The sequence below is a fragment of the Grus americana genome, chromosome 13 (assembly GCF_028858705.1).
Source record: "Grus americana isolate bGruAme1 chromosome 13, bGruAme1.mat, whole genome shotgun sequence".
Classification (NCBI taxonomy): domain Eukaryota; kingdom Metazoa; phylum Chordata; class Aves; order Gruiformes; family Gruidae; genus Grus; species Grus americana.
Genome location: NC_072864.1, coordinates 14,660,409 through 14,682,995, shown reverse-complemented (window position 1 = coordinate 14,682,995; position 22,587 = coordinate 14,660,409). Strand labels below are relative to the sequence as shown.

Sequence of the window (22,587 nt, the reverse complement as noted above, 5' to 3'; positions counted from 1 at the left end):
AGGATTTAGGAATAGTATGTTGCTCTGTCATGCCATAGAAATTTTAGATCCATTTAAAAAAAAAAAAAGCTTTTAAATAGTTACTAGTTTTTAGTTTTGATACATCAAATGAAAGAGAAATTGCGGAAGAATTTACACTATTATTCATCTTACAACAATATAGTCTGCTACATTAGCTAAGGACCTTGATATTCTTGTATTCTGATTCTTTATAACTTGCTTTGTGGTCTTGAGGCTAGTCATGTGAACACCACACATTGATGATAATACTGCTAGAGAAGTTTTGATGGATTCATCAGAGTATCAGTAACTGTCAAATTTGAAGTAGTAATTTTTTCAGCAAGCATAGACGAAATTGAGTGAAAATTGCTTTCTAAGTGAGACTATAAAATTTTGTGGAATGTGACAAGCATTTCAACGTAGGAAAGAGTATGCCGCTCCCTTCTTCCCACCCCATTTCTGACATTCAGAATACTACTGACATTGATAAAGTCCCTGCAAAAAAGCCATACTGATATATCTTAAACTTCACTGACAGCTCTGCTGCTGCCACAAAATGCAGTAAAATCCATGGTTAATCGAACAGAGTTGCTATCGTACATAAACATCGTGTGATGAGGAAATCTTTGGCCTTGTGCCAAAGCAGATGACGAACTTTCATGGCAGAACACATGCACCAATTTCTACCAAAATTGTCATGTATATATATCAACCGAGATACAAATCTGAATGCCCACACAACAGCATACTGTAAAGGCTTTTTGTCATTTTACTCATAAAAAAAAAAGGCATAAGCAAGCTAAAAAGCATTTAAATCTGTTTTGCTAAATTGTCTTATGCTAAGATTTACACATACTGTCTGTCATGACAAAAACACTGTTTTCTAGAAAAATTCGCACTATGTGTTCAAAAATCCTTTAATATGTGCTTTCATACTCCGTTACTGCTTGAGAACACAAGAGGAAGCTTGTGGGAGAGGACATGTTTTTACACATTACATGGATTATAGGTACAATTTAAATATGCTTCTTTTTTACAAGCACTATCCAAGCTACTCTTTCAATGTGCAAACTCTTTCCCCGCATAAATAAGCAGGGAAATGCATCCTACTTCATGTTTTCATAATACAATCAAGAACATGGAACACTTTTAGCCTACTTGGTTCTGTTAATTATTGAACTGCCATCTTTGTCTAAATTTGTATTTGGCAGAAATTTTTACAAATAATCTCATTTTAAGTGCAACATAGATGACATTTACAGTTAATCCAGAGTAATTTCATTTCACATTTATGATGAAGACTAAATAAATGCATACTAGGAAACATACTTCATTTTTTAAATATTCCTTTTAAAAAACATTGTTAGAAATAATAGAAAATAATGGGTCATAAATACTAAACCAGCTGAACATTAACAGCAGAAGCCAATTTTGAGTAGATTATTGCTCCTTCAAACTGACATCATTTAAAAGCTAATTACTGGGACTTTTACTAAGGTTTTTGCCTTTTGTCAAATGAATGACTTGGAAAAAATGAACCATCCTCTGACATTTGACAACTCATTTCTGTAACAGTATTGCTCTAGATCCCACAAAATGTTTTTTCATTATTATTTTTCAGAAAGCAGATGACAGAGAGAAGCGACAGGAGGCTCATCGGTTCCATTTTGATGCTATGTGACATGCCTTAATATTTATGAAGGAGCTCCTACTCATTTGCTTAATTGAAATACTAAATTCTGATTTGTAAAATGATTACCGTGAAAATACTGCTGGTGTGCTATTTGTAAATGTTGCATTATTTGGTATTTATTTGGAAAGTATTAAGATTAGACCTGAATGTCTCACAAGGCCTTTCAGTTAACAGACTGTATATAATAGCATCTGGTCTTTATTTAACAGAAGTGTAAATGTATTTTTCTTAGTAAAGGGATCAAATTGCATGTACCATTGTTTATGTGCCATCAATTCTTTCGTAATATTTGATAGAAAGCTGTGTAAATAAAGTTTAGCATTTCAGCGAGCAGAATACTTTGTACCACTTGAATTGGTCTTGTCATTTATACATTCCTGCAAAATGACCGGCATTTCTGAAAATTAAGCTCGAGCAATTTCTCAGATTACTTGATCATTAATTATTTTGATTGTACTAAATGGTACTCAAGCTAAAGTATGTATGCTGTATTTTTCTTTGTTTAAATCCATATGTGCAGTAGCTAAAGAATTTAGGAATTGGAAAACTGAAAGAAACCTGCAATGTTAATGCTAGTTCAGTAGCTCATCATGGGATAGATGCAGTATTTATGCGTGTTAGTTCTAGAGAGAAGACAACACATTGAAAAATTAAAATCATAAAAATGTATCAGCATTACATAAACTGTTTTTATAATTAAACTATAACCACATTTATTTTAAAAAGATCTAAGTCATCATGGAAGTAACTTTTTTTTAAGTTACAAGAAAGGTATGGGAATTTTTTTTGTTTGGTTTTGTTTTTAAAGAAGTTAAAAGACACATTTTAGAGTGGAAGGAGAATGAAGATTGACTCCCTAACATTTATTGCTAAGGGATGAGATATACAAAGATTAAATTAAGAAAATAATAGCACACTTAGAATAAGCAATGTACACTATGTACACTACTATGCCCAAATTTCATAAAGCTGTAATAATTACATAAGATGAGTGGCTCAACTTTATATATTTTAAATAGTGATAAGTTACAATTGCTCAGTGTTCTTTGGATCCTGGAAGAGTCTCTAAAAATAATCAGGCTTTTATTTAATAGTTGTTCCTTGGTGATATGAGTTTACATGATTAATTGTGCATTTAAATATGTTAATTTGCATTCCTAATAAATACTGTTTGATAAACTAGAACACACTTTCTCAACAAACTGCAAAGTGTTGGTCTTACAGGCATCACCTCTGCAGTAGTTACCTCCTCCAGTCTGGTGCTTGTCCTGTAACACTACCTTCACTTCTCAACACAGCAACAGAAGAGAGAAAGCAGGTACAAAGCTGAACTGATAACGTTCACCCCGAATCACAGTCAAACAATTTGTTACCACGGCAGTGCTGAACAGTGACCCATTCATACAGCAGTACCAAACCAAAAATCAGAAAAGTACTCATAAGTGGTCTACTAAGCTATGAAGTTTTACTAGATACTTCCAATATGAACTGATCAGTTTCCAACAGAGGAGACTTTCATATTACTTTACTGTTACTGTTCAGGATAGCATATTTCCTTAATGCACACCTTCAATATTTCTCTTAGAGAAAAGGTAAGATTTTTAGATTAATACTCGATGCTAACCCCATTGATAGAATTTGCTTCCAACAGCAAAAGTAATAATAGATTTCATAATTAAGTGGAAGCGCAATTCAGTATATCTTCCTGTCTTTTTCAGATGGTCAGAGAATAAGGCTAAACGCGTAATGCCACTGTGGCAGCAACATTGTCTGTAGCCCTCTGTCACAATATGATAAACATAGATTAGCCTCCTCCTGTTTTTTGGAATTAAATAACCTCATGCTGACATTTAAGCTGTTGTCAAGTTAACAAAACAATGACTTGATATCTTTTGCTTTAAGGTATTTTGCATGCTCTGTAGTACTTCATTGCATCACTTTATATACAATACATTATTGGTGGTTTTAATAGCTTTCTTATAATAAAGTTTACCATAGGTTCTAACTACTAATAACTTGGCTCACAACAGTATATGCATACTATTTGAATTAAGGCATTAAATATTGTTAAAACTCTCATCAAAGGTTTCATGTCATACTTTGGTTTTCTATTCTATAAGCATCAAAAATATGTTTGGATAAGGTTATTGCTTTTCTACCACTAGGCTTAAGAAAGCAACATCAATAAGAAAGGGTAGTTCCAGGTAATTGTCACAGTAACTGAAAAGTGAGAAATAGTTCTAACTACATAAATTTTCAAAATGCATCCACCATAACACAGCTCTGGTGAGAAATGCTATTGGAAGGCTTCTTCAGTGTGAAATCTCACCTATATAAAAATACTGTTGACACGCCAACTGACAGATGGCTGTTGAAATACCATCTTTCTTTGTTCTCATTTTCCATGAGAAGCTTTAAGACTGAATCTTCCTACCAGATTTATCATTAATGCACTATAATCCCCCAACAAAAGAACCAACTTTGCTGCTGCAGATTAATAGGCATATTCTGTGTAGTATGATAGGAATGGAGGAATGGATAGTATGGAGGAATCCTATGAGGCCGTCTTTCTTAACAGCTTTATTACAAACATTTGCTACAATTAATTGAAAAGTAATCACCAAGTCAATTCAGGACTTTTATAACTGCTTTCCAATAAATGACACCTAAAAAGAACAGGAGAAGTAAGTCCGTAAGTTTCTACTATATTATAATAATCAGAGCTTAGTTTTGTTAAAGCAATGTAAAAGCATTAACCATGCCAGTTTTGAAGGTATTAATAACAAAAAGAATTATTTTTTTAAATCCATAAAATAAAATTATGCTTAAAATAATCTCAAACTTTGCAAATAAATAGTACTAGTTCTTATTTTTACTAATTCAAAATTTTCTTATTAAAGACTGAGAAGTATGTCAAGAAATCAAGAGCAATAGAGAAGTTAAATCTGAAATACTGCTATGCTGTTTCAGTAACCCTATTATCCATTCTATTTTTTTTTTCCATTTTGGCAACAGGATCTTTTTGTTGAAGCACAAGTAATATTGGCCTCAGCTGTCACTTTGAAAATAATCAGCCACATAGCACTATTTTTATAATTCCTGTCTTCAGTGAAAAATGTGATCCCATCTATGATACAATCCATAAAAATTCTAAAATACATGCTAACCTTATTTTAAAATTCCTCAATTTCCTGACTTCAGATGGAAAAGCTTATAGGTATATTGTAATACTCAGATCTAATTATATTGCCTAGCAAATAGAGAAGTGCACAGTAATCTTTCTGAAGACTAGTGGTATTCTTCATGACTATTCAAAAGTTTGCAGTGTTCTTAACTTAGGAGTAAATAACAAAGTCAATTATACATATTTATGTCTGATTACATATTGTGTTACCACACTAAGAGGCACTGGCACCTTCTATCATTTTCTAATTAGAAATTGTATATAATTAAGATTTATCAAATGCACCTAAATCCTATTGACAAACCCAGGTACAAGAACAGTTAAAATGGAACTGCTAACGTCCTTTCAGAATTATTCACTGTTGACATCTATATTTTTGCAATCTCTTTCAAAAACAATATCCAAATAGCCTCAAATGTACTAAAAAACCTGCTGGTCTAAGACTATTTGTGATGTACAACCTGCTACTCAAGAGCAAGAAATACTTTACGTAATATCAAAACTTCTAGCAGAACAGCAAACCAAAGGAAGTTTTAAGCAAGAACTGGTGGGAGGAGGCAAAACCAGATCTAATAATGGAAATTTAAGCCTTTTATTACAGCAGAGCACCTGATGTAACTGACTCATTCTTTAACTGTTCATGCAGGTAGTTACCTACATCAAAATGAGCGGGGCCCATTGCCTTCCCTGAACTACTCCCATTCAAAAATAATCACGATGACTCAATAGCAAAAGCGATGTCCACATGAGAAATTTCTCTGAAAGCAGCAGTAAATATTGGCAGAGTATGCCCCAAATCTACAAGTTGATGCTACTACCTGCGTACACTGACAGCTTGATGCAGCCCTGGGAAAAAAACAGGATGGAAAAGCTACTACATTTCCCCAAGTGTGTAATAGTTCTGTCCAATCTTCTAATGGAAAAACTAGAAGTTTTAACTTTTCAGTTAAATTGACTGTAGCAGATTGGGTCTTTGCAATTACTACCAACTTGCATTGAGCACAAGATGTTACTAGGGTTTTCTCCTATTTCTTTGGTGTGAGACAACTGACCACAAATAGTTTTCTTGAATGCAAATTCAGCTTGAGATCTGAGAATCAGGCTACTTCTCTCATTGCTTATATCATCATAGGTAATAAAAATATCTGAGCCAAATTTTGCCATCAGCTACGTTGTGCATTCAAAAAAAAAGATGAAAAAAGCAACCCCGTCTCCTAACAATCTGCACAACAGCACAGTCAGATTTTTATTTTGTGCTTATGTACTTGCAGAGAGGATAAAAAATTGTGGATGATGCACAGATACAGTAGAAATTATTAGTCTGTTGTTAGATATTTTCTTGAGTTACTACAATAAACATGTTAATAAATGCAAAGTAATGCCTAATGAGTACTTTTCTTTATATAGTAGTTTTCACTATAGAATTTAACTTTCCATCACACCACTATAAAAACATGGTTAAAAGAGGTGAACAGAGAGAAATTGCTTTATCTGCTGCTGGAATGCATTAGCTATTTAACAATTGATGGAAAAGCTACTCTTTGAGAATGACTGTATCATCTCTATTTGAAATTGAAAGGACAATTCGAGTAAGCGGCATAATATAATTATGTAACTTGGGATTTTGCCAGAGCATCAAGCTTAATACTTCATCAAGCTTCTTAGAACACTGAAATGGATCTTTAATACCCAGAAAAGCTCAGGACCTTTACAATAAGATCTCGCCGGGTCTCCCCTGCGGCCGGTGGCTGAGCCGAGCGCAGGAGCGCTGGGAGGGCGGTGTGCCGCCTCCCGCACCGCCCGCACACGCAGCCCACGGGGCTCCGCGCTGGCTTCGGCCAACTGCTCTTCAGTGCCGCCTCGCTTAGTTCGCCATAACTGACAGTCATATTGACTTGAAGAGCCTGAAATATTTAACCGGTAATCTTAAGCAAGAGAATGACCTTTTCTAACAGGATATGTTGACCTTTGAATACTGTAGAAAGACTTTAACATTCAAACACATAGCACCAAACCACAAGAAAAAAATCAGAGCTTCCCGTCTCACAATCATGTTCGAGACTGTGGTGAGCAGCCCTACTCCTTAAGCAGACGGAATAGCAAATTGCAATTACGCATCTAATTTACAGTTTGCAAAATCTAGTGGGTCTATCGAGCGGGTGCCAAACTGCTTTCATAAAGTGCCTGAGCTCGGACAGCGAAGTTCTGCGTGGGTACCTGGAGCTTCAGACTTGCATCATCGTGCACGACCGCGATGGGGAGAAGACCTGAGTGAAGTGGAGAACGCGACCTCCTGCACCCGGTGAGCGGGGCTGGAGCCTGCTCTCGGGCACGGGAAACCCGCGGTCGCCGCGCCCGGCACCGCAGCCCCTGCGCTGGACGGGCCCGGAGGGCTCGGGCCGCGCCTGCCCGCTGCGCAAAGCTTTGCAATACGCTCCGCGCACAGAGCCAACCATCTCCTCATTTCAATACTTCGAGACCTGAGCAAAAGCTCTCAGCCTTGCCTAATCGGCAATTCTCGGGAAAAGACATCCTATATGAAGTACCCTGAGATACTTCAACCCGTGGTGCCTATGAGAGATTTGGAAAAAATCTCTAATGGGCTTACATGTGTCGCTACAATTTTACACGTAGACTATCGGTACGGCAACCTTTCGCGGCCATGCTCACGGCTGTCCGGAACAGCAGCGGCTCTCGCCGTTTCACACCTCCATCGCTAGCTCGGAGGTGTCCAGGAGGACGCGGAGCCCCGGCCGCCACGGGGTCTGCTGGATCTGCTGGCCTGAGGGCTCTCCCGCCCCCCCCCGGCAGAAAGCCCTTTTCCCGGGGGTTACTGTCATCCCTTCTCCAGACATCGCCACCTGCCCCCACCTCGGGCTCTTTCCCTAAGTAATATCTCCCGTCGCAAGCTAACCCGATGTGATGGATAACCAGAGGGATGGCAGCCAGGGCAGGCAGCAGGCTAAGTGCGCCTTTTTATTAACTTCTTGTAAAGTAATAGCTCCATTTTAGCTGTCACTCTTGTCAGACAACAGCCGCACAATAGCGTGTGATGGGCTCTTCCCGGCGCCTGAGCTGCAGGCAGCACACTGCAGCCAGGCAGGCAGCTGGGCACGCTGCGCGGCTGGAGCCGCACGGGCTCTCTGCCACGAGTCAGGGGGAGAAGGGGAGGAATAGAAGACGAAGGGGAGGACCGGCTCCCTTTTACCCCACCGGGACCCCAGTCAGATCCCAAACAAAGGCGAACAGCCGGGATCCAGCTTCACCCGAGCCACCGTGTCCTGGAGAGGGGGCCGCACGGCTCCTCCGCTCCGCCCTGGTCGCCGCGGACGCGGGGGATGCGCTCCTGGCGGCCAGCACCGCCGGGTCCCTCTCCGCAGAAGGGAAAATCCCGGCAGACGCGCGGGGAGTACGGGGCCTGGGGCATGATGCAGGGCGGGGGACCGGGGTGGGGTCCCTCAGCGGGGCCACTACCGGCTCCCCGTAGGGACGGGGCGAGGACGGCTGCCGCCCCGCCGCAACGGCCGCCGCCGCCCCCGCTCGGTGCCCAGCCGAGCGGGAGGAGCACGGCGGCCCCGCCGGCTGCGGCTGCTTGCGGGGCTCCGTGGGGGGCGGGCACATGCGTACAAGCGGCTCATCCAGGCAAACACCCCTCACATCTTAAATGAGCTTCATTTACCGTCATCCGCTTCAGTCGGGCTGGGAGCTGCCGGGCTGCGCTCAGAGCGCCTAACGGGGAGCATTTCCTCCCTCCCTCCCCCCACCCCTTCCCCGGGCAGGCCAGCTCCGACGGAGCCCGCCGCGCCCCGCTCTAAATGGGACTGAGCACAGCGGAGGCTCCGGGCTCGGGCGGCGGAGGCTGAGCGCGCCCCACGCGGGGGCGCCGGGCATGGCCGCGGGCGGGCGGGGGCCGGCCAAGCCGTAGCCGCGGGCCACAGCGCCCTCGCGGGGGGCCGCCGCCGCGCCCGGCTTCTGCCATGGAGCGCCGGTGATCGCCGTCGCCGTGGAGTCGCCGCCGCGGCCCGCCAGGAGACAATGGCCCTGCATAAACTCTGCTCGGTGCTGGAAGGTAGGAGCCGCGGGCGGCTCGGCGCCCTCCGCGGGAGAAGCTGCCCGCGCCTGGCCAGAGGGGAGACCGCGGTACCCCCGGAGGCGCCCGCCCCTTCGGCTGCTCCGTGCGGCCCCGCTCTGCCCCGGCCGCCCTCCCACCGCCAGCGGAAACTTTCGAACGAGGGGCACGGGGGCTGCTCTTCCCGGGCTGCTGCCTCTCGCCCACGCTGCCCCACCGCACCACTTCACTGCTGGGCGGCTGGCGAGTCCCCGGTCCCGCTCTGCTCCGCGCGAAAGCCAGCGCTGCGGTGCCGCGGCGGCTCGGGGCCGCAGGACGGACTCTGCCGGGAGCCCAGCGCGGAGCCGTGGCGGGCCGGGAGCCCGCAGCCATCCCGGGCTGCTCCCGGCCCCGCTGGGCGCGGGCGGGCGGCGGGAACACCTCGGTTTGGGGGGGTCCCAGCCTGCAGAAACGTGGGTCACGGTAGCAGCGCCCTTGCCCCAGTGCTCCGCGTATTCCTGAGACATACCGAGAGCGTCCTACGCTCTCTTCTTTTCACAGTAAAAATACTCTTTCAGCTTTCTGAACTCTCCTAACGAGATGCCTAACAGCGATCAGGTTATCGGGAGCAAGATCTGTTTTCAGCAAGGCTCTCACAAAATCAGTCAGCTGAGTCGCAAGCTACTGCCTGACCGGTATTCACCTGTGCTTCTCTTCTGCTTGAAGCTTTTAAATCCTGTTTCTGACTTACTTAGGTTCAGAGGTAAACAGCCGAGGAAGGCTCCTCATCCTAGCATTTCTTTGTCTGTGGTATTATTTATACAGCTCGACAATGGGCAAGGATTTTCTGTTGGAAAATAAAGCTAGATATTGCAGTTAACCTTGTGCCTCAAGAGATTCTTTCTAGCATTCTGTATCTTCTTTAGCAATGGCAGGCTTGAACCATGAGGGATTTTTTATTAAATTATTCCATTAGGAAATTTTGGAGCATCTGCTTGCATTATTGAAGCCAACAAGGCATTACTGCAGAGTGGAGAAGTGTTTCTGATATGCATTGATGTCCTCTCATGGTATGAAAGTTATAAAGAAGTCTGGTTTAAATCCAGAATGCTTTTGCAGCCCATAAAATACCATGTTCCTAGCCTGAAGGACAGATGTCTTGAGGGTATAAATAAATATTTCTCATTTATTAGCATAATAATTGAGAGAAGATTCTTGCTCTCAATAAATGTGTGTCTATATCTAATAGGTGTTAACCATCCACTGAGTTTAGATAACATACGAACATAAGGCTTACATGAGGGAGAAAAGGCATTTAGATTTTTTTTTCTACTTCCTCTTTAAGTAACATAGCTAAATACCAAAAACCACTATAAAACAACCATAAAATACAACTGCCATTTCTGTTTCTTAATTACTTTCTACATATGCAGATTCAGTTATATTTCAGAAATATCTGATTGCTGCAAATTTGACTATACAGTTTTTTTCCTGAACAGACCTCATGCTAATCTTCTATAATCACACGAGTGTCCAGGTGAAAAGTCTCTCTACAGGAAGTTTTTTGTATTATTCATAATCTATAAATTGCACAAAGCCACTAGTCAATAAGCTGTTAGTATTCTACATGCATCACTTGCCATGAGTACAGAAACAACCTATCATTACTTATCACCATACACTCCCTTTTATCTCTTCTTCACTAGAAGTCTTCATATAGTCTGATTATTACATCTAATCAGAAAGAAAAAAAATGCCTATAAATAGACACACAGATTTAATCCAAAAAAGAAACTGTTAGAAATAAAATTCAAAGTAAGCCTCTGTATTTTACAAGTTGCATCTTAAATTCTGTGTGGAAGCTCTACCTACAGTGGCAGTAATTTTTTTTCTCTCCATACAAACAGCTTCGTGTGCAGAATTGGGTGAGTTCTGCTAAACCGTATACAAAGTTCCATCAAGCTCAGTATATTGTGAAAAGTCATCTATTTTTAAATAATACTTCAAATGTGTTCTTAACTTGGAATGCATATATACATTTGTGTCATCCACAAAGGGTGTATTTTTTTGGCTGTAGTATACAGCACAGAAGAAAGCCCATCACACTCACTCTGGCAATTCAAATTTCTTCTATTATGCTTGTTCAGAACTACTCTATGTTCTTCCTCAGCTATCAATTGTAAGGGCTGATTTAAATAAACATCTTAATTCTATTGCCTCTGTCCATAGAGATCAGCTAAACTTTTAAGTCTCATCCATCATCTTACATTGATTATTTGCTCTCATCCAGACCTTCCAGCCTGTAGTGCTGAGTGGAAGTGATGGTGGACCACAACAGCACTGAGGTTGCAATAGCTGCAGGTGTTGCTGAAGTGGAGCCCAGCCAATGCCCACCTGCTCTCTCAGTAGTGTATCTAACCTATTGGAGGCCAAGGTGCTCGCTGTGTTTTGTTGTTTAAAGACAAAGCCTTTTGTTCCCGTCTTCATTTCTCAATGAGATTTTAAACACACTAGAATCATTCTTTAATTCTAGCACAGCTTGCAAAATGCAACTGCTCTACAACAATAAAGCATTATAACCCTCTATTTCATAAGAGAGAAAAGCAGCTGCTTTCTTAATAAAGCCATGTTCCTGTTATGCTTTCTAACTAAATATATCTATCTTGAATTTCCTCGTATCTGCTCTTCCCCCAAAATGTGTTTGCTAAGAGCTTGTTCCCATTGTTCAAATGTGCTCCCTCTTTCATTTCCATATGCTATTATTTGGTTAAAAAACCACACAAACCTTAAGTTAAATCCTAACTGTACATTAGTTTTTGAATATTTCAGTTATTATATTGGATTAATTTAAAAAGCCAAAAAGATAATTCTGTCATTTCTGTCCTGATAATTCAACAAGCAGCCAGGGCTAGAACAAATTACTGCTACTTCTGGAAAGTTGACATTCCCAGCCTTCCAATGAGCTTCGGAATTATTTCCAACTCTGGCAGGTTGCAAGAATGTGGACTACTATGATTAACTTCCTGCCATTTTACTCAGCCCACTCATTTGCATTTTGGCATGATGTTAACAGCTAATTTCTCACAAACAAGTAGTGTTAGGAAGTAATGCTTCCTTCCACACAAAAGCTAGGAATTATGGCCTCCTGTTTCCAAAATCAAAAGGTGTAACAATGGCCCCCAAAAGCTGAAAACAAGCAGAGAAAAAAGATAATTTAAAAATCTGTTAATGATTTAATGATTTGTCCACTGAAATCAGAAGCAAAGTACTGTCTGTAGAGGCTACAGTGGCTCTAATGAAGGCAGTATCAAGTATAAGTCAGAATTTTATTTTTTATTTAAAACCAGCATCTACTTGCAACCTTTGCTGCTGCACTCAAAAAAAGCTAAGCACCAAACAGCTTGGACCACTAAGCAGTTAAGCAAAGTAACTCAAGTAACTGTAGAACAGGATTCAAAAAGCTGCTGTGTTATAAACAAGGAAAGTATTTGGTGGTATGTATTATGCCTTGCTATTACTATATATACAAACTTAATATCCAAAATGCACTGCTCTGAGAGTAGCATAACTTCAAAAACATTAACTCCGTAGTTTTCATAGGACATAGTTGACAATGACCACTAAAATTTTTACAGAACAAGTTGGTTACAATTACATTGATATTAATAGAAAAGTTCAGTGTATAAATCAGGTATATAGTTGTAGCCAGAGTGCAGAATAACACTGGATTGAAGCTAAAGGAGCTATTGAATTATGTATCCCTGTCTAATGAAAAAGCTAAGATTTTCAGCACCTTCCCTAAGGTTTAATTCATGGAGAGAGATTAGACAGAAAAATTACCCCCAAAATGAAACTTTATAAGCTATTCATTTATGAACCTGTCAGAAATTCACAGTATAATTCATTGCAGGAATGGTAAAGAGAGCTGATGAACATTGCAGTTAATACCAGAAATTGCACGTACCCTTGTACACGTTTACATACCAGACAGGTTACACATGTGGTGATGGACATGCTTATCCAGACTGAAGCAAAATCTTAATTACAGTGTCTTGGATACAGTTGGGGTTCTAGCACTGCAAACAAGCTTGCTGCTTTTCTGCCTTATATACTCCAATTTGGTTTTTAATTAATGAAGCACTTATAGTCTTGGACAACTTAAATAGCTTGCTACCTTTAAATAGCTTGCTACCTCTATTGATATATGACTGACAACTGCCAACTCAAATACTGCAAGTGATTGGGGTGGGGGAGTGTAAATTATTCAAGAAAAATATCTGCAGGTAACTTTTCCTGAAAAAACCCCACATTTCTTTTAGCTTATTTTTGTGCTTCATTCCATTTTCTGTTATTACAAAGCTGACCCACTATGCAGCAGGAAAGGACTGCCAATATGTTAACAATATATTTTACAAAACCTCCTTCTTTAGCATACAATAAAATCCATGAACAAGAGAAGTATTTTTTAAGGGACTGAGAGTGAGGAGCTAGAAAAAATATTAATTTATATTCTGTACACAAATTGTTGTCAGGCATCACAGAAGACAGCAGAACTTTTAATACTTGTTCCATAATAGACATTCCTGAAAAGATTTCCACTGAAAAATACACTATATTGATAATAAAGAACAAGAGATGAAGAATTTGGTACAATCTGTTCTATTTTTAAGTCAAAAGTGTCACTATCCAAGTGTTCTAGGAATAAGTAATCTCTGGGAAAGATTTATTCAGAATAGTCATATACAGCAGGATCAGTTCTGTCAGCTACAGGGAAACCATCTGAACTTTAAGTCCGTGTATGTATTTTAATAAGGTTTTTGGAACCCCTCATCAACATGGTTTGCACATGCAGCCTTCTCATCAGTCTTGCTGCACACAGCTTGGAGATGAAAAAAGATATTCCATATAAAAATGAAAGCTTCTATTTTAAAAATGAAAGATATCATTCTTCTGGCAGAAGTTTTGCTAGCAGACATACTCAGGAATGGATTATAAGTAACAGGATGTGGAGCAACTGGTAAGATGAAGCAGCGCACAGCTGCTTGTACATTTCTAATGGCGGAAGGGATCAGAAATGTTAAATGTTTTGAGCAAACCTGGAGGGACTCTGTCACAGATCCATCCGAGCATGAATTGTTCTGCAGATGATTTTGATCAAAGGGACGTGGGAGAACTGCATTTACTTCCTGAATCAGTTAACCTGGTTTCTCTGCAGAGATACAGACTACCGATTTGTTTCTTTGGCAATCTTAAAGAAGGGAATCCCTACTGGAAACAGCTGGAGTGAGATGAAACTGTTATATCTGAGAATAGACCTGAGTGCATTGAGATATCCTGCTGGCGTGCTAATGGCTAACAAGATTTGGATCATAGAAAGGTGCTAGAGTCACCGTTAATAGCTGGTGAAGCCCACTTCTGCTATCAGGCTTTTGTGAGGAGGATTAAAAATGGGTTGGCATCTCCACTAGCATGCTCTGGGTGAGACTTACAAACAGCTAAAATATGTCTTGCCTGATGTGCACACCTTCAACTCTGTTGCTTTATTCTGTGGCAACCCTGCAGAATATTCCAATATGAGGAAATCTCCAGAGCTGTTAATAGGCTAAGTTATAGGCAGCCACCTCAACTGCTCTTTGATACTCATTTTACCAATCTGCAAATGTCCTGCTGAGACCACGAGAGATTAGGGAATATATACAGACTATGAACGGTAAGAGCATGTGGGATTCGAAAACTGCTGTGTTTTCATCCTCTGCAATAGAATTGTTTGCCTAAAAAAGCAGCTACAGATGCAATCCAGTATTCCTTTTATCAATTAGCAAATGTCACCAAATGCTAGGAAGAGAGAGAAGAATCTCATTCCTTGGAATTTACAGTTTGTGTTTCTGAGCTAAAAATGACTTGAATTAGAAATGCACTTAATTAGCTTTCTGAAAGAAAAGGTGGTGACCATCCACACAGAATTACATGAAATCCAGAGTGTCTGGACACTTGTCTTACCTTGTCTGTCTAAATTGCAGGAGTTCTTTACAAGAAGACCAGTCAATCACTTTGAATTTGTGCAGCATCTAACATCGTGGGACCCTACACTTGATCAGTCCTTAAAAGCACCCAAAACACATAAGTAATTTATGTTGTACGTATAATCTTGGCCAGAGAATAAGACAGGATATGACATCACAAATGTCCCCACTACATTAACAGCTAATGTTAATGTTTAGACATATGTGGAGAAAAAAGTGGATGTAAAAGCTGGGATACTGTGATTAGCAGCTACTGAAAGTAACATTAATTTTAGCACATGGGGCAAATTAGGAGCTAGGCTTAAGAATAGTACACAGAAAAGGATTCATTCCCATAAGGCAAAACATAGTATATAATTAAGATCAAGCATTTGTTACTCTAGGCTGTATCTGCCAGAAAGAAGCAGGCATCCTGGCAAGATTTTCTAACACGCGTGACCTGTGTGTTGCCAATTACTGTCTATTTGGACTGTATGTATACAAGGTGCTGCCTAATCCAGGGAGTACAGCGCTGAGATAAAACAGTGAATCCTGCTTTAAGCAATGTCTGTCATCTTTATCCCTAGGGTTCTAGGGATTTTAGGTAATACTCTAAATGATTAAGTCTTTATTTAAAAAATTGGTGGAATTTTTCACTGTTTCTCAGTTGTGCATGACTGCTCCCCAGTTTGATATTCAGCTTGCCCTGCATGCATAGATCCCCCACTGCCATCACTGAAGACAGACACTGCTCTCAGAGCCACACAGCACATCTAGTCTGTTTTCTCTATATGTGAAGATCCCTAGAGCATGCAGAAAAAGCAGAGGAAAGACATACCACTGGGAGCTCAGCGCACTACTGTATCCCATGAAATCTGAAGAATGCATCTTGCCAGAAAATACAAGCATATGTCAGATTTGCAGCCTAAAGCACTTGTTTTTCTAAGCAACACAGTGAATTCTCAATATTGGGTTGAGCACCCATTTACTACAAAACTAACTATATTATTCTCATTTTTAAAGAGAAATAGGAGCCACTCATTTGTGAATCTGTCTATATGTACACTTCAATACGCAAATTAATTTTTTTTTTTTTGTAGCTTAGATACATTTTAGATAATTTTAAGAAATGCCATCAAAGAAAATCTTGACTCCTGCAATCAATGTATAGTTTATTATACCAGTTCAGGGGATTCTTTTGTATTATTCCATAAGCCTATTTCAACAACAGAATAGTAATAAGAATTTACAATGTATGATTAGTGTCTTCACTCTTAAAATTTCATACAGCTGTCTGCAGGTTATGTGATCTAAAATATTTCATGCAAAGAAGTAAAGAAAATGAAAAATAATTCTTTTAAAAACAGAGACAGAAGTTTGCTGCTTTTTCTTTATTTCTGGTTAATGTGCACACAGGTAAAAACTATCAGAGCTTTAAATGGTAGTACAAAAGTATGCAGCATAATTTGTGGAATAAAAGTCTGTAGCAAATACCAGATTCATGAATAAAAGAAGCCCCTCAATCTGTCTGCCTCAGTGGCTGTGTTTCTGTTGACTTAATGATAGCCTCTTCTACAGTCTACATATCATGAAGTAGAAGCTCAATATAAGGTGCAGAAGCACTAACCTGTATTACATTTGCCAACTAAATATCTCTAAGTTTATAAGGTCAGTCTCCCATATTTCAGTGTCCTCTAGTAGAATTCTCACCACACTCCTGCATTAAAAAACAAAACAATCAAACCCACCCTTGTATCCCTTTGATAATCAAAGCAGTCATGCAATCCTGCACTGTGTGCTGTTGCTTACATAACAAGCCACGTTCAAGTGGCATTTTTAGAGACTTACTACTTCTGCTTCCTGTACCATAGTAGAATACAGAGCTAAGTCTAGAGTTATCTTTCATCCATACTGAAGAACAGTCATGTCAGTGATATGTAATAGACTTCAAAAGAGGAAAAAAGAAGGAGCAGAGGAATACTGTGGCCCATTGCAAATTCAGGTGCATTATAACTATTTGAATTTCAATTTATCAGAAATAACAAGATCATTCTTCATCCTTCTGCAAGTGCTACAAGACTTTAGTAAAAGTAGTTTGGTATCTCATGTCGGTTCTAATTGCTGTGTCTGCATCCCTGCATGAAGTACCAGGACACTGGTTCAGCACTAGCTCTCCACTGCACCATCCTACAAGATCTGTCTCTTTCCTAGACATCTTCCATCCTTACTGACTTGTATGGTCCAAATTAGTCGTTGAGATTCGAAAATATTTTTCCAGGAAGTGGTATGGATTTAGGACACCAAGCGATTGCTTTATTGTTTTTAAAATGCACACAAAAATGGGTTAATGGAAGCAGTCTAGGTGGTCTAAAAATATCCTGACTGATTTTTTTTCCTTCTTTCTTTTCCTTTCATCCTGAACATTGATAGGCCTTGTTTTCAGCCAAAAAAACTCCTGTTTGCTATTCCACATTATACTGTGTCATGTAAATGCATGCGGTTTAAAGCAATACTGCCTCAGGCATCCCTGCCCACTACTCTCCGGAAGAACAGATATAAGTCCTCTCTCCACCTTTTTGCTAGCAATGTCACAGAGATAAGGACAGCACACATACAGAGTATTAGTCAGACATCCCTCTGTTCTTTATCGTGCTATCACCAGGGATAAAAGTAATGGCAAAGGAATGCCTTTAAACATCTGCTACCTGGGCTGCTTTGAATACATCTTAAGGATTGAGAGCATGAGAAGGATGGGCATTGCCAGGGAAAGGCAAGAGATGGAAGAGATTAAAAATGAAGAGGATGAAAAGGGCAGGGAACAAAGAGAAGGTGGCCCATACTTACTATATCCAGTCATCCATATAACATGACAAAAGGAGGACAGTAAGACAAATATTCAGCCCGTTTATCTTCTGTAATTGCCTGCATATCCATGCTGTTCTGCAGGAAATATGCACCGTTCTTTTGCACTTACACACGCACACACAGCTCTGGACTATTAATAGAAATGGCACAGGCTTTAGTGAAAGCCAGTCAGATTTTCTCAAGTCCTTTTAGGAGGCTTGTTTCTGTATCCGCATCATTTCAAGAAGGGAAATCACTGGTTAGTGTAACTGAACATCTATTCTTATGTTGTCTCTATCCGTACAAGAGAGCACAATCACTGAAATAAACATAGATGCTTACTGATATTTTAAAGGTGAGAAAGAAAAAAAAGGTATACTGTAACAGCATTAGCTGTAGTAGATAGCTAAAAAAACCCCAACCAAACCCAAAACAATCCAACAGCCCACCAGATTTTTCACTGTTACTTGAAAGTGACTAGCTGCATTAACTTTGTTAGTCATGAAAGGATTTATTTTACTCATATTTCTGTGTTTGTTTGTTTTAAGGAAAAAAGAAAGTCCATTTCACATTTTAAGCAGCAGCACAAGTTATGAAGAGATTGATATGTCCTTGCAAAATAGAGGGTGGGCATAGCACATCTTTAAGAAAGGTTAATTCAATAGAACAACATACTGACACACATGATTTACATAGGATTGTGGAAGCTGCATTTACTTTAACAATACAAGCCAACTTTGAAGTGTTGCTCCAAAACCAGTGTAGGAAAAAACAAAGAAAAGACATAAAAACAACTTTATAACCACTATCAACATTCTCTGTTAGGGACAAGCAATCTCAGGAGAACAAGCGCAATGTAAGTTCATGCACTTAAACTCAGATCTTTAAGTGCACAGTTTAAACACAGAAGCCACAAAAATAAACTGCAAATCATTTTGAAATAATAGCATCTATATAAGAAATACTAAACATAAAAATATCTGAAAACTAATGTCAATAAAGATGGGATATTTATTTTACTTGCTTTAAAGACTAGTGAACATCCATAACTTGAAGACGAGTAGTGGGTACTAGATACTTTCTTCTGAAGGATGAATTTTCAATCTAGGGTGAGTCAGCAATGACTAACGATTGATACGTTGTATTGGGATAATGACAGTTAGGAATTGTATTTTTCAGTATATTAATATTGATGAAAATGCAGAATGATTGTGAAGATGGAAATTGCAAAACTACCTAAGTCTTCTAATCCATCCCTAAAAATCAAATAAGTTTGCAAGACTCCTATGGTATTTTAGAACACCCACAGTTGTAAACTTGACTTGCAAGGGGAAAAGCGGTTATTGGTGAGGAAAGTCTCATAATGGTATACGGTTTGGTTTAGTATCTGTAGAGAGGAGAAAGGGCAGCAGAAACATACACAGTAAAACACAAATGTTAGATGGATATTTTCAGGGGCAGACTTGGATTCCTTTTGTCTTTCCCCAAGATAATATATCTATGCCAACATTATAGTAGCATCTAGATGAGTTCAGTCGAGATCACCGTAGTTCACAGTCAGTGCATGCTCACTCTGGAATTCTCTAAAGGGCTGAAAGTCTAACAGGGAAAATCACACATAGAGAAAATGCCGTTTCGGCACAAGCCACTAAAATGCCTGAGCAATGAGGGGGAAAACTGGGAAAATAAAATTAATTTCTTGAATGTGACAATAAAATTCCTGCTGAAATATTTTTTTTTCCTGCAGTGGTGAGGCCATGCTTGTCTGACTTAGTATTAAAGTAGATCAAGAACATGGGAAAGGCTATACTAGGTCAAATCAAAGGTCCATCTAGCCTACTTTCTTCTTTCACAGAGATAAAAAAGCAGATAAAGTATAAAAGTATAGCAAATTATATTTGCCCCAAATACTGTCTCAGACTTCCAACAACTTATGGCTTAAGGGGTTTCTGAAACAGAATTTTTTACCTGAAGGATGCATTATGAAGTATGTGCATTAAAAAAAAAATTTAAAAAATCTTCATTTACTTTGAACATGCCACCTGCCAGCTTTGTCTGATAGCCCTGGTTCTTGTGTTGGAAGAGACAACAAGTAGTTGCTGTCTATTGACACTCGTGATTTTATAACTTGTATCGTATCTCCCCTCAGCCAGCTTCTGTCCAGGGCAGAGAGTCCTAGCCTACTTAGCTAGTTCTCTAAGATGTGTCCAGAATTGTAGAGATATTCAAGATAGAAGCAAATGAAAGATTTGAAGAGTGGCATAATTATATACTCTATTTCATTCTTTTCCCTTCCTGGTAATCCCTAACAATTTGAAGAGACAAAGCAATTTAGGAAAATCTGGACGTTAAGCCTGCTTTAAAACTGTTGATGAATAGTGGAATATGGAATCTTTAATATGTGCTGTTCAGACTGATGCTTCTTGGATGCAAGGAAAGTGTAAATGTAAGGGAAAGACCAAAAGCAAAACCATCTAGACAGCTTCTTTTCAGGGAAGGAAGGGAGGGAGGGGGCTGGAGGAAAGAGTATAACAGAATCTAACGGGTCCAATCTTTAGTCAATTCAAATCTAGAAAACACCAGCATGTACCAACACCTGAGACTAACACAACAGTGCAGCAAACCAGAGAGCTCGCAGCAGCGTACATCCTAACAGTGTCCACGTCTTAGCTATTGTCACTGCTCAGAGTAAGTCTCTCCATCATTAGAACTTGTAACTGCTCATTTTCTACTGCCACATCATTTGCAGAAATCACTAATATTGCAGCAGCATCACAATGACCTGTCTTGCCAGCACAATTCTATAGTGCTCCTGAAATCCACATAGGGCTAAGACCGTGCAGTGTCTCCTGTGGTCCTGATTAATTTCTTGGAAGCTGGAAAAGTCTTTTGTATGTGTTATGCAAATGGAATTGTAGAATAAATATGGTTCGATATAGCAGTGAAACATCTTGTTTCAGGATATAAAAGTTACATAGAAGATAGATACCACGTTATTTTAAAAATGCTTGCAAATTAGTAGATACTCTAGAAAATATTCTTAAAGTCCTCTCAAACAATAAATTGCTATTCTCATGTACGCTTTCTTAAGGAACTTGGAAAAGAACTGACAGTGCACTTAGACTGCACTGGTTTCCTAAAGTTGAAGTTTTAAGAAAGCACGTAAATGAATTATATATTTTTGTATGTTCTGTGTTGTTTTGGTTAGTGATTCTAGGATTTGCATAAAGTGGGACTGCAAAAAAAGGTCTATAATTTTGATGAATTACTGATGGTTTTCCTGTCCAATTTCTCTCATCAGTGTTGCTAGTAACAATCCTTGTAGTGGAAGGGATTGCCGTTGCACAGAAGACACAAGGTACAATTTTGATGATTTTCTTTCAAAAAAATGTAACAAGTTTATAATTTTTAATTAAGCAATATAAGTGAAAGAAAGTATTTGTGTTCAGGTATTAATAGCTCTTGAATTATCAATATGAATTTCAGTATTTTCCATTTTCCCCCTATTTACTGCATTTTTTCCAATTGAATAAAGCCATCCAGTCACAAATAACATGGAAGTTCACTTACCCAGTTAAAATTCTATGATTTTAGACCTCAGAGGTGGGAAAAAACCACCACAGAAAGTCATGTTTTCTGTATCTGACAACAAGCTTTTCAAATAGTCCACCCACAAACACTTTTGAAGCCTGCTGAGTGGGGAAGGCATCAGTTTCACAAAACTTATTTTCTCATATGTAGGATTAACCCACACTTAGGAGAGGAGAATTCCTTGAACTGACACCTACAGAATTTCCTTGAACAATTTCTGCAGGAGAGACTAAGTTTTCACCCCCATAAATCAAAAAGCTGCCAAGATACCAGTGGAAGGTGGTGTAATTTACTGCAGGCAGCTAAGACCTGTATCAGCATGGACTCCCTCTCAACGGTCTGCAAAGAAAAACTGCATAGATATAAATAACATTATGAGAGCACTCTGTGAGATTCAGGAAAAATCTAGCAGAAAACACATATCCTTTGTCTTACTCTCTCCAGTTCTGCTGATATCAAGGAGAAAGACCAAAGGTACTTAAGAAGAATGTCAGAGAGAGAATGCTATTCCCAACTCCTTTCTCCTTGGATAAGGAAATCCAAACTAACAAAGCTCCTGCAAATGGTCCAGCATGGTGCCCTAGCTTAGTAAACTGCATAATCTCAGCCAAGGGTCATATTTCCCTGTGCATCCAGAAGACAACCTTTGATCTTAAATGAGACCCTTAGCTACCAGTGCAATCTACCTATTACCAGTAATTTTATTTACTATCATTGCTGTATGTAGTGTATTTACATATTACAATTCATTCTGTTATAAGCATTCTGTATCCAGCAAATTATTGTAAATAGATATTCAACCTAAGGGCTATCTACTGCAGTATACTCTGGAATAAGGGGCAAAAATAGTATAAGCTAACAAATATTTTGGATTACATTTGCATAGGAATGGAGAAGACAGAAGCTATAAAATAATGCTGTTGTATTGGCAGCCACTGTGACTATTTGAGTTAGAAAGAAGAGCATCCAAAAAATCTAACCTGACTTGGGTAAAAAAATTTACTTTCTCTCTTCCCTTCCCTAGGATTACTGAACATATTTGATATTCAAGAACTGGGATCTCTTTAAGATATACCACATCACTAAATTAAACATAAGTTTTTCCTAGCTAGATATTAACAAGTGGCATAGAAGAGGGGTTTCAACCTGAATAAATTACTTTCTTCTTTTATAGGATATCTGTTATGTCAGTGTTTTACTTTTGCAAAATCAAATTTGCATGCTT

At 39.4% G+C, this 22,587-nt stretch overlaps 2 protein-coding genes across 4 annotated transcripts in view; both read left to right on the top strand.

Moving 5' to 3' along the window:
* The window catches only part of ITFG1 (integrin alpha FG-GAP repeat containing 1), an 82,895-nt gene extending 79,118 nt beyond the window's left edge, over positions 1-3,777 (top strand). The window contains exon 18 of the mRNA XM_054841048.1: positions 1,622-3,777. Within this exon, the coding sequence (XP_054697023.1) occupies positions 1,622-1,681 (60 nt within the window). The 3' untranslated portion in view covers positions 1,682-3,777. The remainder of the gene's footprint in view (positions 1-1,621) is intronic.
* Positions 3,778-8,500: 4,723 nt separating this feature from the next.
* NETO2 (neuropilin and tolloid like 2) overlaps positions 8,501-22,587 on the top strand; it is a 33,671-nt gene continuing 19,584 nt past the window's right edge. Inside the window, exons 1-3 of one of the 3 annotated variants that reach the window (XM_054841031.1) lie at positions 8,501-8,946; positions 9,504-9,688; positions 21,073-21,129. In XM_054841031.1, the coding sequence (XP_054697006.1) occupies positions 9,526-9,688; positions 21,073-21,129 (220 nt within the window). In that variant the 5' untranslated portion in view covers positions 8,501-8,946; positions 9,504-9,525. Of the gene's footprint in view, positions 8,947-9,486; positions 9,689-21,072; positions 21,130-22,587 lie in introns of all 3 variants that reach the window. The other 2 variants (XM_054841030.1, XM_054841032.1) reach the window with 2 other exon arrangements.